This window comes from Melitaea cinxia, chromosome 22 (assembly GCF_905220565.1).
Source record: "Melitaea cinxia chromosome 22, ilMelCinx1.1, whole genome shotgun sequence".
Taxonomy (NCBI): domain Eukaryota; kingdom Metazoa; phylum Arthropoda; class Insecta; order Lepidoptera; family Nymphalidae; genus Melitaea; species Melitaea cinxia.
Window position 1 is genome coordinate 13,507,583 of NC_059415.1, and position 20,734 is coordinate 13,528,316.

The 20,734-nt window shown below is 37.1% G+C and overlaps 4 protein-coding genes and 1 long non-coding RNA gene across 7 annotated transcripts; 2 read left to right on the forward strand and 3 right to left on the reverse strand.

Annotated features, from left to right (window-relative positions):
* Nucleotides 1-941: 941 nt before the first annotated feature.
* On the reverse strand, nt 942-1,619 carry LOC123664755. The gene is made up of 2 exons (XM_045599242.1): nt 1,410-1,619; nt 942-1,349 (listed from the first exon to the last, which is right to left on the reverse strand). The coding sequence occupies exons 1-2, from the start codon at nt 1,582-1,584 to the stop codon at nt 1,039-1,041; spliced, it is 486 nt and encodes a 161-aa protein (XP_045455198.1). The 5' UTR covers nt 1,585-1,619; the 3' UTR covers nt 942-1,038.
* Nucleotides 1,620-2,497: 878 nt separating this feature from the next.
* Nucleotides 2,498-3,253, forward strand: LOC123664649 (protein ALP1-like). Its single transcript, XM_045599167.1, has one exon. The coding sequence runs from the start codon at nt 2,498-2,500 to the stop codon at nt 3,251-3,253; it is 756 nt and encodes a 251-aa protein (XP_045455123.1).
* A 1,899-nt stretch (nt 3,254-5,152) lies between these two features.
* LOC123664592 (protein ANTAGONIST OF LIKE HETEROCHROMATIN PROTEIN 1-like) lies at nt 5,153-9,047 on the forward strand. Of its 3 annotated transcripts, XR_006744854.1 has the most exons (3): nt 7,508-7,552; nt 8,022-8,035; nt 8,155-9,047. XR_006744854.1 is itself a non-coding variant. In XM_045599112.1 (2 exons), exons 1-2 carry the CDS (start codon nt 5,317-5,319, stop codon nt 8,938-8,940), a joined length of 1,032 nt encoding a protein of 343 aa, XP_045455068.1. In that variant the 5' UTR covers nt 5,153-5,316; the 3' UTR covers nt 8,941-9,047. The 3 variants fall into 3 exon arrangements, 1 of the variants encoding a protein (XP_045455068.1); XM_045599112.1 differs by lacking the exon at nt 7,508-7,552 and adding an exon at nt 5,153-5,429 and having other exon boundaries at nt 8,022-9,047; XR_006744853.1 differs by having other exon boundaries at nt 8,022-9,047.
* LOC123664593 lies at nt 6,018-9,451 on the reverse strand. The gene is made up of 2 exons (XM_045599113.1): nt 9,055-9,451; nt 6,018-6,847 (listed from the first exon to the last, which is right to left on the reverse strand). The coding sequence occupies exons 1-2, from the start codon at nt 9,227-9,229 to the stop codon at nt 6,069-6,071; spliced, it is 954 nt and encodes a 317-aa protein (XP_045455069.1). The 5' UTR covers nt 9,230-9,451; the 3' UTR covers nt 6,018-6,068.
* A 9,782-nt stretch (nt 9,452-19,233) lies between these two features.
* On the reverse strand, nt 19,234-19,559 carry LOC123664594. The gene is made up of 2 exons (XR_006744856.1): nt 19,523-19,559; nt 19,234-19,371 (listed from the first exon to the last, which is right to left on the reverse strand). It is a non-coding gene; the product is annotated as an uncharacterized LOC123664594 (long non-coding RNA).
* Between the last annotated feature and the right edge of the window lie 1,175 nt (nt 19,560-20,734).

Here is a 20,734-nt window from a genome sequence, read left to right on the forward strand (position 1 = left end):
TAGGTGTATAATGCCCTACTGATTTCAATGGTACAGTGAAGTTAATTTTAGAAAGTAATTCCGGAGAGTTAATTTTATTAGTAATAAGTTTTATTAAAAAAATAATGTCAACAATTTCACGACGTTTGTATAAAGGAAGCAAGTGGAATCGTGCACATTGATTAAGGTAAATAGTAGAGGAGTACGGTAGCTTTAGACGATAACACAAAAACTTAACAAATTTCATTTGTAGTTGCTCGATTCTATTTGTGTACTTTTTATAGCGGGGATTCCAGATCTCAGATGTAACAAATATTTTAAGTTATTTTAATTTATGAAAATAAAGGCCTGTTCAGACCTAAGCGGTATTCGCTACCGTCTGCGGCAGAGAAAACCCAGTGGGTATGCGGTAATATTACTGTTCAGATCTAAGCGGTATTCGCTACCGTCTGCGGCAGAGAAAACCCAGTGAATATGCGGTAATATTACTGTTCACACGAAAACGGATTTCGCTATCCTTGTGGGTAGAATAACGCGCGGTAGTCGAGTTTCGCTCAGAGAGGTAAGAAATTTGCGCCAGTTAGTCATTTCTGAGTCGCCAAAGAATATACACGTCAGTCACGTTGTAATTTCTGCAGAGCATCTGATTTTAGTGATGGATAGTGATGAAGAGGAAGTTTTACTTTTATTAGCCTTAATTGACTCACCAGTCAAGAAAAGAATTTGGATCCATGACATCAATAGACAACACCGAATTCATGGGGAATTCCACACTTTATATCCAAGATTAAGATTGGATGAAGATCGGTTTTTTAATGCATTCAGAATGACGACTGAGAACTTTGATGAAATATTAAATATAATAAAGGAAAATATCAGCAAATCATTCACTAAATATCGAGAACCCATATGCCCTGAAGAACGCTTAGCAATAACGTTGAGGTAAGGAAAACAAATTTGAATATTAATTGACGAAAATCTTTATTTTAGATAACTAGGAAGGAACTTTGATTTTTTACAATATTAACACAACTTTTATCTTAACCTAAAACCTTCTTATTAGATTTCTGAGTGTTTCTGTTGATCGTAATCTATTTCGTGTTCGTAATCGAGACCTTCTCCAGTCAGTGAAGGTGCTAGAGGTGATAGAGCATTATCTTGAATACAACGCAGAGCAGACTGCAGTTCAGAATCATTAGTAGACTGGGGACTACGAGAATAACATGATTGTTGAGACATACAACGATCATTTTGGCTTGTGTTAGGCTCACTACGAGAATAACATGATTGTTGAGACATACAACGATCATTTTGGCTTGTGTTAGGCTCACTACGAGAATAACATGATTGTTGAGACATACAACGATCATTTTGGCTTGTGTTAGGCTCACTACGAGAATAACATGATTGTTGAGACATACAACGATCATTTTGGCTTGTGTTAGGCTCAGTGGTGTAGTAAGATCGCAGTGTTGTTTCTCGTTGTAGACTACGTTCTTGCTCTTCTTCCAATTCCGCTTCCATCATAACTTGAGCTATTTTCATTTTTGTTATAATTTTACGTCGCTCAGAAAACCTGTCTATTGTTTTTGCATATCCAAGCATAACATGTTCAATCGACGATAATTTATCTGATTTTGTATTCAAGTGCGTAATCACTTTATCAACAGGATGTTCGTTAACAGAAGTCCTTTTCCTGGAACCCGAACGTGAAGTATAACGTTCGGATGATGCTACTGAACTTGACCGTTGTGTTGAATTTTCATTATAAGATTCGGGTTCAGTAATATTTTGGGTATCAGATACGCTTTCTTCTTCTCTTGCCACATTAGTATCAGTTGGAGCAAATCCTATGTGATCTTTTAAAAATTCCATTGAAGATGCCCACTGCCATTTGCTGTAACGACTGTAAGATTTAAACGCACTTTGGCCTGTAGTGGTTTTTGTAGTTTTTAAATATTTACCATAAGTGTCCCGTAGATTTTTCCATTTCATTTTGGCTTCATCGCCTGTAAAAAATATAGTTTATTTATAATCTATTCAATTACTTTTATTCATTAGTTATACTTAGACCAGTTTAAAACCCTGAATTTGTTTAGGTTAGTAAGGTGATAAATACTGAGGAATCTTAAAAACCAAATTTTTAATAAAAATGGCTTAGGGCGTGGACCCATGTCTACGGAGCGGCGCCGTTCGCCGTGCAACGGTATGGCATCGCCACCGGCGGACGGCGCGACGCCGTGCCGCACCACGGTACCGCGAACGGTGCGCCGTCCATTGCCCCTCATTCGATCGAATCAACAGCGAAATATCGACTGAAAGGGGCAATGGATGGCGGGTCCACGCCCTTAGACCTTGAGTAAAAAAGCTTATTAAATATTATTTTTTTTGCAGATTTTTAGCAAGTGGAGATTCATTTCGCTGTATTGCAAACAGTTATAGAGTAGGTTGCTCAACTGTCGCAGAAATTGTTGATGAAGTTTGTGATGTTATTTGGACTACATTACAACCCATATACATGAAGCCTCCTACAGAAGAAATGTGGAACTTAACATCTGAAGAGTTTTATAATATGTGGCAATTCCCCAATTGCCTCGGCAGTATTGATGGAAAACATGTCACTATCGTTTGTCCGCCTAATTCAGGCAGCAATTATTTTTGCTACCTCAAAAAATTTTCTGTCGTCCTTATGGCAATAGTAGGACCACACTATAATTTTTTATGTATCGATGTTGGAGGTTTTGGAAAAAATAGCGACGGTGGAATTTTCGAAAACTCTGTCATGGGAAGGAGGTTTAATAATGGGACTATGAATGTTCCAAGGCCTAAACTATTGCCAAGAACTAATGACGTCACACCTCATGTGTTAATAGGAGATGAGGCATTCCGATTGCAAGCACATGTAATGAAACCATTCAATCAAAGAGTTTCTAGGGTTGATAGAAGAAAGGAAGAATACAATAAGCGCCTATGCCGAGCTAGACGCGTTGTTGAAAATGCATTTGGATTACTGGCTCAAAAATGGCGAATATATTTCAAACCCATGCACCTAAAAGTGTCTTCAGCTAAAAAAGTGATAAAAGCAACATGTGTACTCCATAATTATTTACGCTCTAAAACTTGCAATACCCCGTACTTGCAAAATATGTATTTTACTACTCAACAAAATAATGCAATGAACAATGAATATCAAAATTTTGAAACTTTGCAACTTTCAGGCGATAGGGTACGTACACAATTTGTCAACTTCTTTAATGGCGGTAGTCGTATTTAGTACAGAATTGAAAGATAATATAATAATATAATAAAAGATAAAAACTTACCACTTATGTTACATTTTTCTCCTATCTCATCCCATATTTTATTTTTCATAAATATATTTTTATAATCCGTAAGTGACATATCATACAAAACTGGATTGCACTTCACCATCTCAATAAATGAATCGTTATTCGTTCGTTTCGATGACGCCATGTTGCAAACGCGTCCTTTCGCTAAGGAATATCGTGCGTAACTGTTGTCATGTTAACCCCGCTTGCGGAGTGAGGGGCGATATGCATGCCGCTACTCCCGCGCAGTATGTACCTCTACCCACAGCGGCAGCGAATATCGCTCAGGTCGCTCTAGCCGCGGTACTTGATACCAAATCCTGAGCGAAACCCGCGCGGTATGTACCTCTACCCACAGCGGCAGCGAATATCGCTCAGGTCGCTCTAGCCGCGGTACTTAATACTAAATACCTGAGCGAAACCCGCGCGGTATGTACCTCTACCCACAGTGGCAGCGAATATCGCTCAGGTTTGAATAGGCCTTAAATGAATATCTACACAATACACACACGGTCGTCTGTTCCTAAAGTAAGCAATTTAATGATTGTGTTATAGCCTATAACTACTACCTAAACTTACTACTACCTATAACTTATAGGTAACAGCCGACTGGTACAGCTACATTTTTTTTTCGATAAACATACTTATATATAAAACATAAATAAATATTTATATTACACCCAGACTCGGGGTGGGAATCGAACCCACAACCCTCGGAGCAGAAAGCAAGGTCACTACGAACTACGTCAACGGGCTAGTCAAAAAATGAACACTAAATAAATATAATACAATCAACCTGAGGCTTTTAATAATAAATCACTATATAAAGTGATGAAATATTTTTAAATTATTAAAAATTATGAAAATGTACACTAATGAATATAATACAAAGTTAAAATTCTAAATTTAAGCACTGCAAGTAGATATATAATTTTATTGTTGTACGTAGGTAGGTGTGAGGGTTGTGTTCAGATCCACAACTCGGATCACTCCATCCTTGCCAGGTATTGTGTGAGTAATTCTTCCCAGTTTCCATTGGAGCGGGGGCAGGTTATCCTCCTTGATGAGTACAAGTTCGCCGGCTTGAGGAGGTGAGGAAGGGGAAAGCCATTTGGAGCGGATCTGAAGGGTATGGAGATAGGATCTGGTCGACAGTGTCCAAAAGCGTTGAGAAAAAGCTTGTGCAAGCTGAAAACGTCTGAGGGCAGACAAGGGCCTGTCATCAGAGGACGGCTCTGGCAGAGCAGTGACCGGACGGCTTGTAATATAATTTGGAGGTTTCGGATGCGCAAAGGTGTGCAGAGTTGCTAAGATATTTAATTACAAATATACCTGGCAAATTTTCCTTGAGTCAGCTCGCCACAGAGTTATTCCCACCCATCATCACGTTGCAACCATCTGCACCAAAACCAATCATATTTTCAGTAGATATATCCCGGTCAGAAATAGACTTTATCAGTATGTGGTACTACTTATCGCCAGCACATTCTTTTGCTGTTTTTTGGTCATCTGAGCTGAATATTTTGCAAAGATACCAAAACTTACTCACAATTTTATTTTGCTTAAAGTCACGATCGAAATCGCGACGCGAAAGAATCGACGACGCGTTGGCGCAGCGGTAATAGCTCTGCCTTTTGCGTTGGCGGACGCGGGTTCGATTCCCGCTCACGACAGATATTTGTATCGCCCATATAGATGTTAAGGCGCTTTTAGTGTCACGCGGATTTGCTCACGCACGCGGGATTGGACCGCATGCGTAAAATTTCACGCTGCGGATCATACGCAGCATGAGTTTCAGTTTTCTACGGGCTGTGTAACGGTATAGACGTGTTCAAAAATGATCAATGTCAGAAGAATATGTGTCGCTTACATACTTTACAAACGACGAAACAAGAAGACAAGAGTACATGTTGATCCCTTTCTTGAAAATAGGCTTCTTGCTGGGGCGTTTGTTACACGCTTTGGAAAACTACAAAATAATGAACGTAAATTTAAAAATTACTTTCGAATGTCCATTCGTTCTTTTGATGAACTGTTGTGTAAAATTGAGAATAAGCTACAAAAAAGCAGTTTACGAAGGATTACAATACAACCGATTGAGAGGCTCGCTATTACATTAAGGTAAGTTTTAAATTTTAAATATTTAATTTCCTGCTATGATTTAGTGGAAAGGGATTTGAACAGGTAGGATAAACGTTTTTTGACTTCAAATTACTGTCATGTGTAAATTTACATGTGCAAAAAAAAATTTTGTCATGTACTCTGAAATTTCATTGTTCATAATTTCATTCAATTTCATGTTGAAATTTCATTAAATAAGATTATTTCACTCATAAAATGTCGCCATTAAAGTGGAATCATTCCTACCTTTCATCACACGCTACTTATTATAATATAGATAAAAGTTATAGGTTTGCACATGACAGTAATTTAAAGTCAAAAAAAGTCCTTAATTGGTTTGGGATTGGTACGTTCAACCTACATACACAATCCTTTTTTTTATCTGATAAAGTACACATGGCCACAGATCAAGTTACCCAAAACCAGCATAAATGGAACTCGCGCCTTGCGTATTATCATACTTAGGTAACCCGTCGGAGTCCCGCTTATACTGGATTTGAGTAACTTGATCTGTGCCGTGTGTACAACCGCACTCATATGACTAAACAAACAATTAGAGAGAAACTGGAGAAAAAAAGTTAATCGTACTCATTTTAATAAAAAGAGTTTTATTCATAAATTAAAAAATCAAATTTTACATCATTCATTTCTTTGTAAATTTGTATCCTGAGCGTTGACATTACTTTCGCCTGTAGATGATGTTGTTGCTGGGGTATAAATTACGTCATAAGACGTGATATTAAACAGGCCGCTTTCAGTCGAAATAAGAGTTTCATTGTCATTCACTGCAGCAGAACTAATAGCATTGTCGTTAAGACTCGAAGTATCCTGGATTATACTATTGGTTTGGTAATCTTGATTTATCGGTGACAAACTGTCAAGCTCAGTAAAAGCACTAGAACTTGTTGTAGGTATGGGACTGTAGTATGCAGGTTGTGTTTGACTTTCCATTTCCATAACTATATTTAACACTTTTGTTCTGAACATTAGTTTTTGATATCTAGTGAATCTTTTTAATGAAGGCTGCAGAGACTGAAAGAAAGCCAAATCCTCACTTTCTAGCTCCAGTTGATTAGACTTTAAGCATTCTAATAACTGTGCCTCAAATTCAGATGGTGCTTGCTTTTTAGATTTTACTTGTTTTTGTTTTGATGTTGGGTGAGAACTTTCTTGACGTGAAGTATCTGGTTGCGTGGACTCATTAGGTGTTTCTAAATTACTTTGTTCAGACATTTCTTCACAGAGTGACTCTTCTCCAGCAGTTTCCGTTGTACTGTCTAAGAAAGTCAAAATGTCATAGTAAGAATATTTCTTCTTCTTCTTCTTACTCCCAGAGCCGGATGGCTGATTTTTTTCAGATATCTTGTCTTTCTGGTAAGTGTCCCTTGCTGTTCGCCAGCGTTGTTGTATTTTCTTGTCTGAAATGACAAAATATAATAAGTAAGTGGCAAAAGTACACACAGTTTCAGATCAAGTTACCCAAAACCAGTACCAATAAACGGAACTTGCTAGGGCCTCGCCGGGCGCCGAGTCGTCTACGATAATAAACAACGCATGAGTCCTGTTTATACTGGTTTTGGGAAGCTTGATCTGTGGCCGTGTGTACAAATCTGATATTAGTTGGAAATTTAACTGCATTCGATTAAAGGCCCTCCTTAATTCACACATGTTGTCAACTTTACACTGTCTCATGAAGCATTAGATAAATCAAGCAATATATATATACCTATACAGAGTGGAAAAATAAGGCCGCAGTTGAAGGAAAAGTACCCTTAGGCGCAACGCAAACGGCGGGCTGGCGCAGGCCGGTCAATTTCGCCGCGAACGATAGCGCAAAGTGAATCTTATACTAGACGCAGACGGCGCGGCCGGGGCGGCGCGGCGCAGACATCGACGAAATAATTCATTTTTTACAAAAATAATTAGAACTTCATTTAAGGATTTTTGGAAAAACACCGGATTGAATCGGGCAATTTGTTTATTTGTTACAGTAAAATTTGCCATCATCAAAATTAAGGTGAAAACTTCCGGAAGTCACTAGCGCTGTAAGTTTTTAATTTGTTTTAACAAAAATTTGCTTTATTTGCATCTGTCAACCTTCATGAAGGAGGACATCTTGTAATGTAAATATTGCCTGAAATAAACGATATTTCATTATATTATATTATATATATTTATTAGATTCCTTTCATTTGCCGGAAATTTTACCATAGGGGTTAATTTATACAGAGAAGATTTCTTATAAAATATTTACAGCATAGTTATGTGTCTCAAATCTGCTAAAAGTGGCCACTTTTAGCAGATATGAGATACATAACTATACTTCGAACTTTTCATATGAAATCATAACTGCATAAATACCCCCCTATGATAAAATTTTCGGCAAATCATAGAAATCTAACGTAGCTATAGTACTGTAGTTAAAACGAATTAAAAACTTCTAGCGCTAGCTACTTCCGTGCCCTTTCACCTTAAGGGTATTTATTTTTCTTCTGAAGTAAAATTCGAGCGGTGCATGCTGTCTTATGTCTGATGTCAGCATTATTAATATATTATGTTATCATATTATTAATATATTGTTTTTGTTTTCAGATATTTGGCAACTGGTAATACATTCACTGATCTACACTATTCCTATGTGATTGGAATTGCAACAATTAGCGAAATAGTAAGACAAGTTTGTTACATAATATGGATTGAACTAAAGTCTGAATGTATTCCACAGCTTAATGGGATCAAATGGAAAGAAATCGCAGAGGGATTTCTCACATATACAAATTTTCCTAATTGCTTGGGTGCAATTGATGGAAAACATATAAGAGTGATTCGGCCGCCGCACAGTGGATCACTATATTTTAATTATAAGAAATATTATTCTGTAGTGCTCCTCGCAATGTGTGATGCTGATTATAATTTTACATATATTAATGTCGGTACCAGTGGAAGCAACGCCGATTCAACCATCTTTAGAAGGAGTCAATTGTATACGAAACTGGAAAGTAACACGTTGGGTATCCCTGACCCGCAAGAGTTGCCTATTATTTGCCCCGAAGTAGCTTATCCATCTAGTGTAAGAGCAAAGTTGCCGTTCGTGATAGTGGGAGACGAGGCATTTGGTTTATCATCACATGTGATGCGGCCTTATGCTCGTGATAATTTACCTTACAAAAAGAAAATATTTAATTACCGTCTGTCCAGAGCTAGAAGGTACATAGAATGCACTTTTGGAATTATGTCAAATAAATTTAGAATATTTCACAGATCCATGAATGTCAAGTTAGATCTAGCACAATTAATAGTCAAGACGGCATGTGTACTTCACAATTTCATAAGGAAACGGGATGGCTACAAGGTCAGCCATACATTTGTCACAAATGGTTTTACGGGACCACTACCCAGGCAGCAGACTGAAAGTAGTAATACGTCGGCAAGTAATATCAGAGATATATTTGCAGATTACTTTATCAATGAAGGAAAAGTCTCCTGGCAACACCGATATATAATTAATTAACTAAACTCAAAAGGTTTTAGAAGGTTTTTGATGTTATTTGTGAATTAAATAATTATGCTTATATTAATAAAGTAATGATGCTTGTATAAATAAAATAATGAACCAAACACATACCCGCCTCTTTTCTTTCCTCTTCGCTCAAATTTTCGTAGTTAGGTGCCAATTCCTTCAAAATATCTCTCCATGCAGCCTCCCTCGCGTCCCTGTTTTTGTATAATTCATTGCGTTTATCCCACAAAACGGGCCGCAGATGAACTTCAATGATTACTCGTTCTGTATCGATTTTCATTTCGGTAGTACAATACGGCGCGTGCGCCCCGCTCGACTCTAAAATGGGCACTGAAGTTGTAGGCAGCGCTTACGCATGCGGATACCCCGCACCGGGGTGACGCCCCGCACAGCGCCCCGCGTCCCGCGTGCGTTTATCACGCTTTACAATAGATACCTATATGAAATTGTTCTTTGCGGATGCTACGCATGCGGTCCAATCCCGCGTGCGTGAGCAAATCCGCGTGACACTAAAAGCGCCCTTAGTCCATCAATGTTGTCTTTTTCTGTGATTAGCTCCGTATTTCCTAAGTTTTTAAATATATAAAATTCTCTCGTCGCGGTGTTTGTAGTTAAACTCCTCCAAAACGGCTCGACCGATTCTTATGAAATTTTGTGTGCATATTGGGTAGGTCTGAGAATCGAACAACATCTATTTTTCATACCCCTAAGTTAAAAGGAGGGGGATTAAGGGGGTTAATAATATACAGGGTGACTGGTGAATTACTATCAATATTTACAGAGGATACTCGGTACATGATTCTCATTCGAATTATGTAAAAAAAATAGGTACTTAATTTTTGACAAAATTCCCACACATTTGAATTTAAATAAATGAAATGTAGACACATTAATTTTCAGCCATAATGGCGGCGCGTGCGACCTTGGCCTTGTACTGTGCCGCTTGCCGCCGCCCGCCGCAACCCCCGCCAATTCTAATTCCTCCCTAAATTCGATTAGTAGGTCAGTTGGGCGAGCGCCGTCATAAGGTTTGTACGTCGGAGTACGTCCATCTTCCCGCGCGCGCGCCTAGTGATCGATCTTACGCGTATACCTAATATGTCTCATGTGAATATGACCTGTCATAAGTAATTAGGTATGGCTTATCAATACAAAAATGCAAAGTACTTAAAAGTGACCCGTTCGTGTTATATCGTGTAAAAGACAATAAGTATGGTTCATTTATTACGTAAGACGATTTAGGGGGTGAGGGGTCGATCATGTCTTTAGTCTCGATAGTTCTTAGGTAAAATTACAAAAATGCGCAAAATGAAAATACCTTGAAAAATCGCGTGCAACCGCGCGAGTGCCGACTAGTTGTCACTTGCTTTCGTAAACAACATTCGTTATTTCGTTGAAAAATTTTAATATTGTAGTTGAATATGTAGTTTTTTATTTTATTTTTTTTTTTGTTAAGCCTCTGGACTGAAAATCTTATGTCAGTAAAGATCATAATTAAAACCAACGTTTATTACTACCAAAAATTAAAAATTATTAGGTACCTACCTAAAGTAAAAATAAAAATAAACATTGAAATAAATCAAACGAATTACGTTTGCGACAGACAGAAGATCGAAAAAAAACCGAAATTACTTTAAAACTAACTTTATTAATATTTTAATTAAAACAATTAAACCTATAAACGATGATTCCACTTCGATGTGGGAATATGGAATGATCGCTTTTACAAAAAATAATTATTAGAACTAAATCCGAGAGAACATTACGCCGTTGCTGCATTGACACTTTTACTCAGTAAATATAGAATGAAATGCAACGTATACAATCCCCATATCATAGTACTACGTAATTCCTCCCCCCTTAGAACGGCGACTATTTTAGCACGTTTAGTGAAAATGTTGCCGGAATATTATCAGGGTTGCTAGATGTTTGCAGGATCTCGGGCGAAGGCTGCTGCTCCTTTTTCACGTCGTTACGTTTCCATAGATAACGTCGAGTTGCCACGATTATTCCAAGTACGCCCGCACTCAATAGTATACTGTAGAACGGAATTGTAGTATGGTATAAAGTGTTTTCCCGTACTTCGTCAATTTGGATAGGAGTTTGGATCATAAGCTGGTCCTGGATGTTGTGTAGTCCCTGGAGATCGATGGTCTTCAGGTTAACGTGAATTGCTTTTGTAGCCTGCTTTTCGGCATTATAGGGTATTTTCATAAATTTGAGAGGTTGTCCCTTGATTTCGTTATAGTCGTTTACTATAGTGAATTGTTCCGATTTGAATCGACATCCAACGGGAATTGTAGCTAGGTAACTTCCTTGCAGCAATGTATAGTCCTTCTGGTTACAGATTAGCTGCGCTTTCGTTTGTCGAGGAAAGGACAGGACGTAATGTTGGTCATCAAGTTTCTCCATTGCTTCTCTAGTTAAGGTGACTGTGGTGAACTCACAGGATTCTTGTAAGGCTTGATTGGTAATCAATTCGTGAATACAATCTGATTTGGTGTGAAGCTGATGATGAATTCCTATTTCACAGAGGTACCAGTTTTTTAACTTCGGGCATTCAGCCTCCATGTACACAAACGACATCTCGATTGTTGCCAGGAAGGGAAAAGGTGGGATAAGAGCCTGGTCGTGCTTATTCGGTACTACTGATAGTCTATAAAAATCATAAGTTATTTTAGAATAAATTGGAAATTTAAATATAAAAACTATTTGTTTATTCACAAAATATGACCCTGGTTTAATGACATTATAATATTCTCTAAGATCTAAATCTAACACTTGCTCTTCTGAATAAATTGACTTTAGCTTTAAAATCATAGATTCTAATACATCTATGTCTATCATTGAATGATGTGTACTAGATGCATGGATAAACGCTAAACTATTTTCTATTCTTAATAATTCTAAAGATAAGTCTTCTATGTTTTCACTAATTAATGACAAAAGTTGGGCAAAATTTGCGTATCTTGTTAAACTTTGTATTGCCTTATTTTGTAATATTAACTCTAAGGTTTTATTTATTCTATTCTGGTTATCTACTATCTGTCTAATAACATTTCCATGTTTTAACATCCATTCCTTGCTCAGACTAATATGATTGTTAAATTCAGATGACAACTTTATTTGATTATTTTCTAATACTCTAATTGCCTCATTATATTTCAACGCATCATCGTGATCTAAGTTACCAGTCAAACTTTTTATCATAGAACCTAACCCGTCTATAAGACCTCTTTTCATTCTATTTATTCCACTAGGCTCTAGAGAATGTAATTGTTTTAAAACATTGCCAAGCTTGTTAGCAAGATAGTTAATTTGAATCTCGTATAAGTTATAGGTTTCATCACTCATTCGATTTCGAAAATCAAGCAGTTGAGTCTGTAATGAATGAATATTAGTTTCGAGGTCGTCCAATTTTACATACTGTATAAATGTATGATAGTGTGTAGTTAGTTTCATGGATCCGAGTTTGAAAGGTAGTAGTCCTGGTCCGTCATTAAGGCTCTCAAGTCTTATCTCCTGAAGTTGTGTCATTGGGAGGATTGTTAGAAGGAGGATCCTGTAACAAATTAGCTGTTTTAGGAACTCGTTTCAGTCGGGATTTCGCTATGGGGCCACGTTTCTTGGAGGTATAAATATGAATGGGTAAGTCAGCTAACACTGTGTCAAGTGTATATCGTGGAGCAATCTTTTGTCGACTAGCAAGGGGGTTTTTTATAAATACTGATTGTTGGGGTGCGTACTCTTTTTCAGGTTCGCGAGTCTCATTTCTTTTCTCTATTATCGCAGTACGATTTGAAAGTGACGAGGAATTAATGATGTCGTATACCTGGTTCATTTTATCTCTATGAACTTGAGTGTATTGTTGTAAGAGTTGTTGCGTTATGTCTATGTCTGTGCAATCCCTAGGGTCAAAGTGTCCAGTCAATAAGTCAAAGGGGCGACATCTTGTGAAGCTGTGAATAGAACTATTATACGCTATTATAGCATAAGGTACAAGGTTGACTATTGGTTCGTCTTTATGTTTTAATTTGAGAAGTCTTAGATGTTCTAAAAGGGTTGAGTGGAATCTTTCTATGTTACCATTGTCATTAGGCGAATGAGCTAATATTCGATGGTGGTTAATTTTATGAAGTCGGGTAAATTCCATAAACAACTGGTTAGTAAATTCAGTCCCATTGTCAGTAATTATAGTAACCGGTATGCCATGGTGAGTACTGTATTGTAATAAAGCTTGTAGTATACTTAAAGCGGTACCGTCGCGAAGATGGTAAGCTTGGCCATACTTAGTGAAAACATCGATGAAAGTTACGTATTTTTCATTTTCAACTGTGAACAAATCCATATGGACTATTTCAAATGGTTTGGTAGCGGGTGGAACAACATTGAACTGTGGTCTAAGTGGGTTTCTGTCGTATTTGGCTTGGCCACAAATAGTACATTCGTTAATAAATTTTGTTATATGTTCTTTCATTTTTGGCCAATAATACTTATGAGACAAAGCTAAATAACATTCATTGATTCCACGATGATTAGTTTTACCATCATGATAATGACGAATTATTTCTTGTTGACGCAAATATTCCTTAACATTTTCTAATTCTGTTTTAACTAAAACAAGATTGAATGAGGAACATTTGAATTTACTTTGCAGGATCGGGATAATTGAATACATAGCTAAAGGAGGATTTATTAAAATGGCAGTTTTGATTTTAGGACTAATATACTCTTTTACAGCATTTATCACATCTTCTTCTAAATTTGATTCAGATAATTGGATACTAATACGTGTATGAGTGTCAAAGGGCTTGGTAACTACGGGTCTTTTCTTAACGTCGGTCACAAGGTTGAAATATATCTGTCGGCTAAATTTATTGAGAGGTTCGTCAGTTATTGGGATTTCTAAAATTGGATTCTCTACTCTTGTGTGTACGGTTTCCGTAGAAGAGCTAGCTTGGGCAACAATAGTTTCCGATGGGTTACCGAGTAAAGAATTAAGTTCGTCAATTTCCTCTATTAATGACAATGTTTCTTTTGTATGGATTTCTATACGGGAAAGAGCGTCTGCATTTGAGTTTGATTTTCCTTTTTTATATATTACAGTGAAATCATATTCACTAAGTCTTAGACGCCAACGCGTAAGTCGGGAATTTGGTTCTTTCATGTTCATTAACCATTGTAAAGGTTTATGATCTGTAAAAATTTTGAATTTTCGTCCGAATAAATAGGGTCTGAAATACTTTGTAGCCCAGACTATGGCAAGAAGTTCTTTCTCTATTGTACTGTAATTCATCTCGCTTTCATTTAAGGTTCTAGATGCGTAACAGATGGGTTTATCAGAGTTTAAAGGGCCTTGTGATAAAACGGCTCCAATGGCAACATTAGAGGCGTCAGTTGTCAAGTTAAATTCCTTTGTAAAGTCAGGGTATTGAAGGATAGGGTCATTTGTTAATAAAGTTTTACATTTTTCAAAACTATTCACATAATCAGTGTCATGAACAATCTTTTTTCCTTTTTTAAGACATTGAGTGAGTGGCTTAGTTACGCGTGCGAAGTCAGGGATGAATTTTCGGTAATAACCGAGAAGGCCAAGAAATTGTTTAATTTCTTTAGGAGTTTTGGGAATGGGGTATTTTTTTATAGCGGAAATTTTATCAGGATTAGGCTTTATACCATCTTTACTTATAATATGACCGAGATAACTTGTTTCGAGCTTTAGAAATTCAGACTTGTCCATTTGAATTTTAAAATTTGACTCTCGAAGTCTCTGAAAAACTTTCTCTAAATTTATTATATGTTCCTGAAGGGATGTGCTGAAAACTATAATATCATCTAAATATACTAAGCAAATTTCATTCTGAAGGCCTCTGAGAACGTTATCCATCACACGTTGAAACGTGGAAGGAGAATTTTTTAATCCCATAGGCATCCGAAGAAATTCGAAATGCCCATGCTCAACATTAAACGCGGTTTTCGATATGTCTTGGGGATCCATTTCGACTTGGTAAAATCCACTTGCTAAGTCAAGGGTGGTAAAATATTGACACTTTCCTAATTTGTCAAGAACGTCATTAATATTGGGAATTGGGTATTTATCGTCTAAAGTTTTTTCGTTAAGCTTGCGAAAGTCTACTACTAAGCGCCATTTTTGTTTTCCGGAGGCATCTACCTTTTTGGGTACAACCCATATAGGTGAGCTCCAGGCGGATTCAGAAGGTCGTATAATGCCCTGGTCTAACATTTTTTCTATCTGAGTTTTAACTTCCTGTCGGTGTACGAATGGATAACGATAATTTTTGGCATGTACAGGTACTTCGTCGGTAGTTCTAATTCGGTGTTTAATTTTATTTGTGAAAGTTAATCTTTCACCATCAATATAAAATACGTCAGAGTAACGAGAACAAAGAGCTACGAGGTTAGCCTTTTCCTCAGGGTTTAGGTGGTCTGTACGTAAGCGTGAAATTACGTCTTGTGTTCGAGTCGTTAATTGTTGAGTACTCGTGCACTCAGCGTTAAATAAATCTGCGTGGGCCGGCCGGTCGAGCGAGAATATAATATCATTTGATGTCGGATTTTCTATTTCTAAGTAGCAACGATTATTTTTTACGGAAGTAATGCATTCGTGGATGATACAGTTACACAGCACTTGTTCTTTAATAAAAGCATCACCTTCTATAATATTGACGGGAACACGGACAATTTTAGAAGTTCCCGCGGGGATGATGTCTTCGTATAAATTTACATTACATGAATTATACATTTTGATAGGGTTTGACGCGTTTCTTGTTAATAATTTTCCTTCTTTTAGGTCTATGCGAGCTTCCCAATTGCTTAACAAATCTAAACCTATTAGCCCGTCAAAGTAGTCATGAAAACGATATACAAATAACTTGATACTGTTGACGTCATTAAATTCTGTGAAACATGGCAAAGTAATCGAATAATCATTTCTAGTGGTCGCGTGTATGTTTGTTACTTCGAACGGATCGAAATTTAATGGATAGTCCGCGAAGTATCTTTCTACAGCCTCGGGACTGATGAAAGATTGATTAGCACCGGTATCTATTAAAAATTTTAACGGAGGATTCGTTATTTGTATATATGGAAGTTGTCTTTGAGTCTGAAGGTTTAACTCTATTTTGGTTTTTGTAATGTCGAAACCTCGTGAAAATCCTGCTGGTCTTGGTCAACGGTGGCTATTTGTTTTTGAGAGTCACAGGAATTATCGTCAGAAGTCATATCAAAATTATTAAAGTCATAGGAAAATCCGGGGGCAAGCTCAGTATTGTAATAGTCAGTATAGTAATTGTACTCCGGTTGATAATAGCTGTAATACGAGTCGTCATATGTCGCACATTCATTGATATTCATTTCCCTCGGTTTAAAATAATTCGATGGCTGTGGATTATTATTTAAAGGTAAATTTTTAGGTGTGAAACGTTGAACACCACTCATAGGTTGAGGACCTTGAGGTGGATTATTTCGGGGTGGTAGTCTAAAGATGTTACTACGGGGGTTATAATTAGGTGGAGGTGCAGCGAACATTCTCTGTGTGTTAGTTGGCATGCGTGATTGATGCTGTCCGGGTATAGGGAATTTAAAAGGTTGCGGTGGGGGTCCCATAGGGCGCTGACTCATTGGAGCTGGCCAATTAGGTATAGCGGTATTATGCGGTCTTGCAGGAGTAAAAGCCATTGGGGGTAATGTAGAAGGTACTTTAGGGGTTGCCTGAACTTTTTGGGAGTCACGTTGTTGTAAATACATAACGTTCAACTCCTCTTGAACGAATTCAAGAGCTTTCTCTATCGTGTCTGGGCGCATGCATCGTATGCGGGAACCTAGCGGCTCTTTTAATCCACGTACATACGCCTGCATCGTAACTTTCTTGTAAAGATGTCGTTTTGCCTGAATTGTGGTCGGTATAGTTTCATGTAAAGTCACGTAAGTCATAATGGTGCTAAATAAAGTTTGGCAATGATTATAAAATTCTTGTGGCGTCCGGTTGCCTTGAATTGCTATGGAGAGGTCATTATATAAGGCGGTTTCATCACGCTGATCTGAGAAATTATTAATGAGGGCTGTTCTTATGCCTAACCAGTTTTCGGGAATACCATTAGAATTAATAGTACATGCAGCGGTCCCAGTTATTTTATTTAGAATTCCATTAATTAAACAAAGATTTGAAAACTCGCTACCGGGTGTATTGCTAAGATACTGTGCAGCTAAGGAGTCACAAATTTTAATAAACCGGGTGAGAATGTTAGGGTTTCCGTCAAATTCCGGGACAAGACGAAGGGCCTTGAAAATTTCGTCTGGGTTGTATTGCGTCATTATTAAATTATTTAATTCTAAACTTTCTAATTCTAAATTATCTAGCTCTACGATATCTCTATTATTATCTGCTAATTGTCTGCGAGCCTGGCGCGATTCAGGCTCCCGCGAACTAAAGGCTCTGGGATGATAAATCTTGAAGTTTAAGATTTAAAGGAGCAACACGAGAATAGTTCAAGTGTACTTACATATACAGCATTTCTGGTTTTCTCCGTGAATCGATTTTCGGATTCTTCCTCTGGTCTGCAGCAGGTCCGTAGATTCAGGATATCCGGAACGGTGCTTGATAGCCACCCGGGTGACTCGCGACGCGATTATCGATGTGAGATATGGTCTTGAAGTCTCCCGCGAATATCCTACCGACTGCGCCAATTACGTTTGCGACAGACAGAAGATCGAAAAAAAACCGAAATTACTTTAAAACTAACTTTATTAATATTTTAATTAAAACAATTAAACCTATAAACGATGATTCCACTTCGATGTGGGAATATGGAATGATCGCTTTTACAAAAAATAATTATTAGAACTAAATCCGAGAGAACATTACGCCGTTGCTGCATTGACACTTTTACTCAGTAAATATAGAATGAAATGCAACGTATACAATCCCCATATCATAGTACTACGTAATTAACGTGTGTTCATTTTTTCGTTTAGATTCTTACGTAATAAATTAATATTTATCAAATTATCAAGGTGAATAGTTATCAAGGGGAAGGGGTCGGCCTAATCTTATTTTGGTATTTTTGCCTGTCCTAAGCTAAAATTAAAGTATGAAGGGGGATTGGATCATACTGGTTTATCAAAAGTAGCCTGCTACCCTGTTAACACTTGGCGGTGTTTGGACGTAGGTAAACGACCGCGCGATAACTAAATGTATCTATACCTACACACCTGCTTTGTGACGACTGCGCAGCTAGGGCGTCCAGACGACGCGTAATTAGCGAGATAACTGTTATTTAACTTTACTTAGAAGTTTATGAATATTTATTTTATATGTAATTTTTTTTCGTCATATATGATACTCAAATAACACGTCCTCAAATATTGATAGTAATTCACCAATCACCCTGTATAGGGCAAAACAACGTTTGCGGGGTCAGCTAGTAAATAATATAAAATTTCTTCAGATTTTTTTATATCTAGTTAAGAAATAGATATGGAAAAAATAGATGGTAATATTACGGGATAAGCGCCACAGGCATTATCATTAAAAACGGAATATTACGGTGACGGCTGGGAAAGGCTTAAGTGTATTTATTTTATAAAACAATTGATTTCTGGTACCTATATTTTTATTATCTACGTGCATTTGATTTAACAAAGTGTACGAGACGGTGCAATGACATTGACATTTAATGAGTTTAGAGGTCAGTAAAATTTCTAATTTCTAGCATTCAGCGCCCCCTAGGACCACGCGCCTGGATGCGCTGCACCCCTTGAACCCCCGGGTAAAGACGGCCCTGCATATAACGCATTAATGTTGTTCGGGAAATATTAACAATGTGGAAATTCTTTCATCACTGTCACCTGTTCTGAGTTTAACTAAGTATGCGTCAAGAGCTATTGTACCCTTCTGCATGTTCCTTAAGCTAGGCAGATCAGAAATAAGTTCTCTAAATTAAGTTTTTGTTAATCCTATCCAAAAACCGACCGACACCATCTTCGACATCGACATTCATCCGACATATCTTCAAAATTCGTAAAGTCTATAGTGACTCTTTCATTTATAAATGATGCAAAATATTCAATTTGCTCAACAGTAAAACTTTGTATGGGTTGTTGTATATCACCTAATTGCTATCAATGATCATTTTGCAAATGGTAACTACAAATTCTACAATTTGCTGGAACATAAAACTTAAAATCTGTAAATAGCTTTACCCTCAACAAATTAAGAACTACTAATCTTTCCAAAGAGTTTTACAGTCTGGAAAAAAAACAATGTTTTTGGGTATCTGCTACTTTTTTTATGTTCGGTAGAATAACAGTTTATGCTTCTTGTTGAGGTGGCTCAAGACTACGAGTTGACAATCTATCATTTCTCTGCCAGCAGGGGTGGCAGATTTCATCTGATCCGCGCCGCTGAAATAAAGTTCACATATATTAACAGGTTTTTAATTAGCTTAAAATATATATAAAATACTAAGGTTATTTATGCATTATGAGGACAGAAATAAAGTTACTGACTTTTTTACTATTAACATAGTTGACTGACCGTCATCATTACCTTTACCTTATAGTTACTACTGAGCATGTCTTCTTAGAACAAGACAGTTTTTGGCCATTATATTTTGTATGCGTGCTTCAAGTTCTATGTCAGTACGTGGCCTGCGAGATCTTTTTCTTAGCAAAGAGCAGCCACAGCTAACACAAACACGACGACAGTGACCACCACTAGTAGAAGGTTGATCATCATTAGTCGTTGTGGAGTGGCGTGAATGGTTGAGAGCTAGAGTCCAGCAAGGGTGACATACTACAGTGCTATTAGTCACCTGTTAACAAAGAAAATCTTATATTACACGATAAAAAAGTAAAAACAAACAGCAACATAGCTGAGACTTTATACTAAAATTCTTAAAGGCTTCAATATTATCACATAAGCATTCTAATTGTTGTTGAATGTTATTAAAATCGTCATTTAAATTCTCCAATTTTTCAACACGCAACTTCATTACCTGACAAGGGGTTAATTCAGAATCCTGTAGTAGATCTAAATCGGTATCAAAAGAAGTAAATCTACCTTTGTAACTGCTGTCGCAATGAGAAACAAATTTAGTAAGGGACGTGGTATAATAGCCTTAAATAAATGATTCTGCCACTCAAGGGATTGACTACTCCCCTGGCAACCGTGGAACAAGGAAGGAGGAGCAGGGTCCCTGGAATGTTTATGTTTTCCCGCCTTAGTCCACTAATCTTTATCATTGTCCGGAGGCCCTTCCACGATGCCCCAAGAGGAGCGTCTGCCACCTACCGTGGTAGCGGAATTGTCGTGGAAGGGCGACAGAACTTAAATTACATTTAACAAATAAATAAAAACGGTTACAACAACCCATCAAATCTAATTACAAAACATTTTTCTTACTGCGGTATGAAAGCTTTGAAGGTAGACAAATAAAAATATATGTATATTAACTATTTAAATTATATCTATTAAGTCAAATAATCTTAAGGATAATTATTATTTAAAGCTCACACGAGCTGAACAGTATGTTTACATATATAATAATGTAGTAATAAAAAGGTTTTTAAAACAAATAGTTGTGATAGTAAAACTTACCCTAAGACGGGGATTTCTCCAGTGTATTTCAAATTGATTATTGTGCTGATTATATTATTATTGAATCAGGATCCAGATTAATCTTATTAACGTGTTTTACAAAAGAAATAGGCAAATCAATATTCTCGTAGTTCAAAGTTCATTACGTATTATCAACTACCTCGCAGT

Coding starts and splice junctions, on each gene's coding strand:
- LOC123664755 (XM_045599242.1), bottom strand. CDS start 1,584: ATGCTTGGATATGCAAAAACAATAGACAGGTTTTCTGAGCGACGTAAA. Junction 1,350..1,409: donor TGAGCCTAACACAAGCCAAA/ATGATCGTTGTA, acceptor ACACAAGCCAAA/ATGATCGTTGTATGTCTCAA.
- LOC123664649 (XM_045599167.1), top strand. CDS start 2,498: ATGAAGCCTCCTACAGAAGAAATGTGGAACTTAACATCTGAAGAGTTT.
- LOC123664592 (XM_045599112.1), top strand. CDS start 5,317: ATGTCCATTCGTTCTTTTGATGAACTGTTGTGTAAAATTGAGAATAAG. Junction 5,430..8,021: donor AGGCTCGCTATTACATTAAG/GTAAGTTTTAAA, acceptor TTTTGTTTTCAG/ATATTTGGCAACTGGTAATA.
- LOC123664593 (XM_045599113.1), bottom strand. CDS start 9,229: ATGAAAATCGATACAGAACGAGTAATCATTGAAGTTCATCTGCGGCCC. Junction 6,848..9,054: donor AGAGGAAAGAAAAGAGGCGG/GTATGTGTTTGG, acceptor TTGTCATTTCAG/ACAAGAAAATACAACAACGC.